Below are 8581 nucleotides of genomic sequence, written 5' to 3'. Positions count from 1 at the left end.
TATATATTTATTGTCTGTTTTTCCTAATAATTAACTGAAGAATTCATTGTAGTGTCGCTTCAAATCAACGCCGCTTAAAACGCAACACATTAAAACCGATAAATAAATACAGTTACAAAATGATGTATGGAAATCCTTCCACTGGAAAATAAAGTCCCTTATAAAACGTTGCTATGTAACAAGGCTAACGATGCGCTATGGGAGCTGCGCAGTGATATAATGAACAGGTGTTTTCGTCACACCTGACACTATATTATGGCTTTCAGACTGTATATTTGCCATTCAGAAGCCTGGATAGGAATTATCCGCTTTATAAAACGGCAGCATAGTTATGCTTTCCTTAAAACAGAGCATTATATCCGTCAAACACTGTAATCTCCTTCTATCAATGACGGCGCTGTGCTCCACCCCCTGCTTCAGAGGCCCCGCCCATCCCGTGCGCATCCCGTCCGCATTCTGCAAGAGGCACGGGAAAACAGGGGCAGACCATCCCGAGAAACTAGGGGGGGAGTTAGCTATTACGTACCACTGTTATAATTCATATTCACTCGCGTTTAGATATTAAAACTGACTTTATGTTCATTCTAAATAGATTTTTGTATAATCAAATAACAACTAAAGAGCAGGTATGTACTAAAAAACTAACACCTGGCCCCGACCAAATTGCATTCCCCCCTTTCCCAAACTGCGCCTTGAACTCTACCGTCCTGCTGCCATGTTGGATTGAAGGATCGTTATTGCTTTAGGAGTTCGGAATGAAAGTTTATATTATGCAGTCTGTCAAAAGTGAGCGAATTAAAGAATAAATAACCCACAGGAGTACGCGAGTCGCGTCCGCACCCCCAGCGCATTGAGGACCACACTGCGTCGGCTCTGCTTGCGTGCGGAATTCCTTACGGGATGAACGGAGCGCAGGCCATGTTGATCTGTGATTGCACATGAAATAATCTAATACGAGACAAACGCTCAAGTTCATCCGCCTCATCCGTCGACATGAGCGGCCACCCGCCCCAGAGGAGGGTGGCAAACGTGGGCTCTATGCTTCTGACCCCGCAGGAGAACGAGTGTCTGTTCAACTACCTGGGCAGGAAATGCATCGTAAGTTGTGTTTACTCTCGCGGCCGATCCGTGGTCCTTTAACCGCAAGTTCAAACGCAGACCGTATTGCTTTTCAAATGTCCGGGGATGTGATGCAAACGAACTCCTGGCGAGGACTGCTGTGTTTTAACGCGTTTGTGGTGTGCATCATCATCATCATCATCCTCATCCTCCTCACTGTCAAGGGGATGAGGCTCCTGTGATTGAAAATGAGATGTTGTGGTGTGAGCTGTTGGTGTGATTGTGAGTTGGGAATCGTACTTCAGTGCGAACAGGCCTTCTGCTTCAGTGAAGGCTGGGGTCGACAAAACCTAGTGAGCAACCTACGAAGACAGCATCATAAGTGCATTCTGAGTCAGCTGAACCACGCACGTGCCGATGATGCTCTATGTAGGCAGCTCACTAGCTACTGTCTCAGATGGCCCTCAAAACTCCACCGAATGTGTCAGTAACAGCCATCATCTATATCTGAAGATATCTCTGTTGTTCTGTCTGTAAACCTCTCTCTCTCTCTATATATGTCTATCAATCTAACTCAATCTGTCCTATCTATATGCATTTCTGCCTTCTGTTATGTGTCTGCAACTGGATTAAGTTGGTAAATAAGCTAAGTTTAATTATAATATTTGATAACCAGCAACGATTGATGGAAAGCGTCAAATATGCATTAAAAGGAAACCTTCGTTTAGTTGTCCCTGCTAAAAGCGTTCCGGCCCTGATTATTAAAGCTATATTGTCATAAGCCTTTTACGCTAGTTAGGTCTGCTGTGCTACTCGAGGAGCCATAGTTAGAGTATTTGGAAGCTTTATTGTATTGCATTATTTAACTAAGTATAAAACGTATGGTCTAATACACCACTGGGTCAGGGCATACTACTGAGAGAAGATTCAAGATTGATAAACCGTGTACATGAAGGATAGTTTACTCGAAAGACGAAAATGACCTCATTATTTGCTCATCCGATGTGTGTATGCCTTTATTCTTTCAGGTGAGTACTTACAGAGTTAGCTGTATTAAAAAAGATCTTGGCTTTTCCCGGCTTTATAATGGCAGTGAATGGTTATTGAGATTTCGAAGGCCAAAAAAGTGCACGCGTCCATCGTTAATAAAGGCCTTCTGAGGCGATTGATGAGTTTTCGTGAGAAAACGATCCTATTAAAACTTTATAAACCGTAATCGGCTTCCACCGTCTTCATACACGGGTTCACGAGAGAGTGAGCTCCGGCGAGAATATGCCAGTCTCACGAGAACCACGTTTTGTTTACAGCAAAGGAAAGCCGGTCTGCTCTCGGCTTGTATTGAAATCCTCCGTCATGCTCGTGTTTGCATTTCGTAACCATTGTTTTGTTTCGCTCTCTCCTCTGTTCATCACCAAATTCGACTAGGTCACGCTGGAACGCTCTGGTTATTAAATGTTATTGGAACATGTTTAAAGTTAATGTGATGAACTACACCGCTGCTAGGTCTCCTCTTTATAAAAAAAAATTACCTTAACGCCAGTTTAAAATAAATTGGCGAAGGCTTTCGAGTTTCAAAGCTGATTTCCAAATAGTTAATGCCTTTTCGGGCCGCTGTATGTTTCGAGTGGAAGAGACGTACGCTGTTTGTTATTGGTAGAAATTTCCGTTCCCTTGCCCTACATTTGTTCGAAAAATGTCCTTATTTTTCCACAAGTCACATTTTAAGCATGTCATGCACTTGGATCTTTAGTACATTTTTGATTCATGTGCATCTATTTTTTTTTTTTTTAATCTTGTTCAAAAGAAAGCACTTTTCAGAAGAAAAAGTCTGATTTGAAGTTGAGCTCGCTTCAGAGATTTTTGACTGTAATGGACTTCGTCAAAAGTGCGTTTTGCACGAAATCCGATTCACAAATATGCCGTTCTTTCCCATCAGACCTACTTAAGCTGCTCGTCCATGTCTAGGTGGAAGCGACATGAACGCAAGCGGTGTCGGTCCAGGAACGGCAGCCAAGAGCCCGGCCATAAAGTGGGCTTTCACGGGGAATGACTAAATATGAGACACGTCGTTTGGGGCCAAGATCCAGCAGTCATGAGTTCATTCATCACTGTGTCCCGAACCGGCACCGAAAAAACCGAGGGCAGAGGGTGGACGGTGTCCAAATCGCACAATAGCGAGAGAGATGGAGAGAAGGGAAAAGATAGGGGTTGGGGGTGGGTTGTGCGTGATCAGCAGTCTTTGAGGACAGGAAGTGAACTGATCTGCCTCCTTTCCATGGAGATTTGAGCTTTAATGAATAGAGCTGCTGAGCCAGTGCTGATCCAGAATCGGGTTTCCAAGCAAACCCAAGCGAAGTGGTGATCTCTGTGAAATGTACATGTTTAATGCGCGTTTGCGTTCTAGGCGAAGGCGGGAAAGCCGTACGGATGCAGTTAACTCGGGAAAACCTGGCCAACGTCCATCAGTAGCCTCTTTTGGATGTCGCTTTCGCCGTTTGTTGAGCGCGATTGACCTCAGCAGATCGATCAGACGTATAGGTTTACATATCAGCGTCCGCTTTGAATGCCGTGTGTGCGTTTTATTGTTTGGATCACGCAGAAACACGAACTTGCTGAACTCTGTAGATAAAGGTTTGGCAATGTCCTTGAATCGCTCAGCTCGTACAAGCTGAACGAACGCTCGTATTTAAATGCTGAATGCGCAGTCTGGAGGGTGAGGAAGCAGTTCTTCATCAGAAGAAATGAAGGGAAGTCTTGTTTCATTGATGCTGCTGTTACTGATGTGGCAGGACCCCAGCGAGGGGAGTAGTTAACTGGAATTCACTTTTTCTGCCCCGGCTCTGAATTAAAGTTATTGGACATTTATATTTCTTCATAAAAAATTTTTTGTTGTTGTTGAATATTTGCACATGCTGTTGTTGGATATAGACTTTCTCAGATATTTCAGATTATAGATTTCTCAGATTGATACAGTTATAGAATAAATGATTGATTTATTAGCAGTCTTCGAAAATTCACAATACATTCAATATTTGAATAAATTTTAAGTCAATTCAAAGCTTGACTTTATAGACTTTTAACCTGTGAAGTATTTCTTTTAATCTGAATAAGTTTTAAATGTATTAATCCAAATAAATTACTAAATTATTTATTATTAATATTTATGATTAAATATGATATTACTGAAAAAGTCATTTCATTTTTTAATAAGTTATTTAATTATTAATGATTATTAAATGATTTTTGTCAAGTAAGTTTTTGAACCAGAATCAGAGATGCGTAAATTTATTAATTTTTCTTACATCCACACTGTTAATTATTTTAATAAATAATTTGCTCGTTTCGGTGGATCACTGGTTAATCTTTTTTTCTTTTCTTTTTTTTTTTTGCTAATCATACGATTAGAGATTCTGATCGGATTCTGATATGTGTATTTAATTAATTATGCAGTCTTGCCGACAAATGGCTCCTTAAGTTATTGCCTAATGAAAAAGCTATAGGTCTGTATTGATCCGAGACTTCATTAAAATCTTGTCTATTCAATGGCTTGCGGTAGTTCCTGTCTAAAGTGTGTGTAAAACCACAGGACAGGGTTTCTTTGGTCTCCTTTAATTGCTCAGCATTACCCTGTGTGTGTGTGAATGTGTGTGTTACTTGTCCATGGAAAATATTTCATCTTCTGTGAGATCTTGGCTGTCCTCCCTATGACAGTATTGCCAAGACATTGGCCTATTTTTCCTTTTCGGTAACCCGTGTCCTGAAAAGTGTTCGAAATGCTGCTTTCGGTCATGTGCATGGAACGCAGACACTCTTCGAGTAAGAGTCCCTATGGAGAGAGAATAAAATGCCCCATCAAGTGTGTCTCCAACTTGGCTGCAGTTTAAATTACAGCAGTATTTGATATCTGCAGTGGCCGCTGTGTGCAGCAAACAACATTATGCAGTATTCATACACTGATTTCTCTGCGTTTCTCGGAAGGTTACGGTGTCTGTATGATTTTTTTAAATATGCATTTCTATCTAAAAAGCAGCAGGTGTTGAGAATAATTGCATTTTGGACTTTAAAAAAGTTGTTTTATATTTATGCATTCATTAAACTTTTAGGATTGGAAAAATGTGGTTTTGGTTGCGTTTTACCATCATATTTCACAAATTTTTAATAGTGTTTCTTCATTTTAAGCGTGTGTTTGTGTTGTACTTTCACTTCTGTTCGAATGCTTTGATAGATCAGATCAATCAAAGGAATAATTGATTCAAAATAAAAAGAACCAACCTCATCTTCATCTTGCATGGGCTGTTTTCAACAAATTTTTCATTTGGCAGCTGTTTTAAGTGTAGACGGTGATAGAAGCTATTTACGCTGTGCAAATAGCAATATATACTATTAAGGGTAAATAACAATTATATGCTATTTACACCAAGAGCAAATAGCTATAAATTCTATTTACATGTTAAAATGGCTGACTTTCTGCCGTTTATACTTTTTATGTCGTATTATCTGCACCTCAGTTTTGTAGTACATTATAAAACGGTATGCAATATTAACTTCAAGTGTAAATTTGAATCCAAATCTTTAAATGGATGCCATCGTATTGGCACAATAACGTCCTCTCTGCATCTACCCTAACCCTACTTCCTACTTCATTTTAAGTGAAAATAAATGCTTTTCTGGTGCGATTTGTAATTTGAAAAGGACAATAAAAGTTCGCCAGAAGCATTCAAATCTGACAAAATGAGGACGACGCATGTTTTGCCCTTAGCGCCACTAAAGCTGATGACAGTCAAGCGGTTTTTGTGTATATAGTTAGTGTACATATTATTAGAACCATTCCCTTAAAAAATGTTTGCTCTTGATCAGTAATTGTTTGATGGAGTCCGTGATTGTTTTCCTTATTGCAGACATTGTGCTCAGCGGTGGTCCAGGTGTACGGAGCGGACAGGGGCTCGTCCTGGATCAAGAGGTGCTGTGGTGTGGCCTGTTTGGTGAAAGACAACCCTCAGAGGTCTTATTTTATCCGTGTCTTCGATATCAAGGTGAGCCCCCCCGACATCAAATAAACAGCAAAGATGTGAGATGCGACACCTAAATGTTCAAATAATCAAATATCTCGTTTCTCATTTTTGTAGGACGGAAAAACAAGATTTGAGCAGGAGCTTTATAATAATTTCGCCATCAGTAGTTCGAGAGCCTACTTCGTTACTTTCGCCGGAGATGTGAGTTGTCGCTTTTTGTTTTTTTTGTTTTTTTTCTTAATATTTCACGTTGTTGACTAGTAGATAGAAAGCAAACAAGAGAGAGCTAGCCAGAGATGTTCTGTGGAAAAGTTTTTCTTGTAAAACTGCTTTTAGCATTAGTGAGGATGTGATCTGGCTTTTTTGGTCATATGGTGCGTTTCGCTCTTTAGTCTTGTCAGATGGGCCTCAACTTTGCCAGTGAAGAGGAAGCCAAACGATTTCGGAGCGCACTCAACGAACTGCTCAACAGACGACAGAGGAAAACTGGTAAATGTGCTGGTTTTAGTTTCTTTCCTTCCGTTTGAAGGGATGATAGTTCACCAAAAATGAAAATCATGGCATTATTCATTTACCCGCCCATATGTTGTTCCAAATCCAATCCATATGACTTCCTTTTTTTTGGGTCTCTATTCGGTTTTATTTTTGGGTGAACTCGCGATCAACTAATATGCTTTACATTCAGTAGTGATCAAAAAAATATGTCTAAAACACATTCTCCCAAATCTGTGTTTTTCGTAATAGTTCAGCCAAAAATAAGTATTAAAATATTTGACTCGTGCTAATATGCTGTTTAATTGAATTGATTCTGGTTTTGGTTCTGATATAGCTATAAATACAGAAATAGTGCATACACATAGCCTTTCATTTTGATATTACTGTAATATGAGTATAAACTAGAGGTCAAAGCATTTGATTTAATCGTCACTGATAGCTGATCGGCAAGTTATCGGCAAGAATCCATCCATCCATAATAGCCTCATAAAAAGCCAGCAATTTAATTAAGGAACGAATTACAAACGACAAAAAGCTACAGCAGAACAAATAAATATTAGATACTACATACATATGTGTAAATTAAATATATATTTGTTTTAGTCAAGTTGAGTTTGTGAATTTTCTCTTTTGTCGTTTGATTAGTACGAATAGCAGACTGCAGGAATATTAGACTGCTGTCACTTTAAGAGCTGCCCGGATCCAGTATATTATGTTCAGTATGCAGACGATAAGTTCCCCCGTAGACGAGAACGTGTATCCCCTATAGAGATGATTGGTCTAAAAGTTTCTGCTGGTTAAATGTGTCTACCAGAATATAGCCCACATCTAACTGATAGTTTTTCAGAAGTTGCATTGTTTGTTTCGTACATAAGCATTATTTTCCATCGTCATGTTATCGGTTATCAGTATCAATTATACTTTCATATATTTAACTATTCAAATTTAAATGCCTTCTTCAGTACTGTTTAGTTTTTTCCCAATTGGTCCAAGCAATCGGTTGATCACTGGTACAAACAAACATAAACATCTTATTACTTTTAAAAGCTCCAGTCATCAATCGTTTTTTAATTTCATAGAAAAAGCCCAGCACATTGTTCAGAATATCTCAAGGCAAGTCATATGAGTTTGTAATGACATGCGGATGAGTTTGTCATGTTTGGGTGAACTTTTCCTTCAACGTGCTCACATTGTCTTGTTAACCTGTAATTTCCTGTTGCCGGCAGCTCATTTGCAGTTGTGTTTATCTCTCTCCATCTTTCCTCCTGTTCCTCTCGGTCTGTAGCTGTAATCTGTCGTAGCGTAGCTAGTCTGCTGGTTTTCTCTCCGTAGGATGTGTCGTAAAACCTTCACAGTGGGCCTTTTCTCCTCATGTCCCTCTTGTAAACGCAGCAGTCTCTCTCCTCACTTCCTGGCTGGGCTCCAGTACTTCCTGCTCTGTTTTGCATGCTGGGCTTTGAAGTTTGGGCTTCTCTCTGCACTAACTGATTTTTAAAGAGGCCTCGGTGCCTTATACGCCTCCTTTGTCTGCCTTGCCTGCCCTCTCTTTACCTTTTAATGTGGTCGAATTCCCAACAACCAATGTTTAATCGCTTTCAGTTTGATTACATTTACATACAGTGAATTATTCGGTTAACTTCTTGTTGTTAAAGGTGAAGTGTGGAACTTGTTGCTATTAAATAAAATTTGAAATATTTACATTTTATTTATTTATTTTAAATATGTTGAATATTTCATTATTATAGTAAATACTTCTGCCACTGAGTAGTTTATTCGCGCGCACACACACTTTTTTTTTTTTAAGTGTTTTTTAAGAAATAAAGGATGCATTCAATTAATCAAAAGTACAGTAAAACATTAATAATGTTACTGGAAAAATCAAATGAATGCCGCTGTTGTGAATTTCCCGTTCATCAAAGAATCCGGAAAAAAAATAAAACACAGTTTCCACAATAGGTGAGAAATTTCTAGAGCAGCATTATATTAAAATGATCATGTGGATCACAATATTTAAT

At 39.2% G+C, this 8581-nt stretch overlaps 1 protein-coding gene across 1 annotated transcript in view; it reads left to right on the top strand.

Moving 5' to 3' along the window:
• Window positions 1-705: 705 nt before the first annotated feature.
• The window catches only part of LOC122343420 (neural Wiskott-Aldrich syndrome protein-like), a 13937-nt gene continuing 6061 nt past the window's right edge, over window positions 706-8581 (top strand). The window contains exons 1-4 of the mRNA XM_043237876.1: window positions 706-1098; window positions 5958-6092; window positions 6186-6272; window positions 6464-6572. Coding sequence (XP_043093811.1) covers window positions 994-1098; window positions 5958-6092; window positions 6186-6272; window positions 6464-6572 — 436 coding nt within the window. The 5' untranslated portion in view covers window positions 706-993. The remainder of the gene's footprint in view (window positions 1099-5957; window positions 6093-6185; window positions 6273-6463; window positions 6573-8581) is intronic.

The sequence above is a fragment of the Puntigrus tetrazona genome, chromosome 4, assembly GCF_018831695.1.
Source record: "Puntigrus tetrazona isolate hp1 chromosome 4, ASM1883169v1, whole genome shotgun sequence".
NCBI lineage: Eukaryota > Metazoa > Chordata > Actinopteri > Cypriniformes > Cyprinidae > Puntigrus > Puntigrus tetrazona.
The sequence above is the reverse complement of the archived record's forward strand: the minus strand, read 5'-3'. Positions and strand labels throughout refer to the sequence as shown.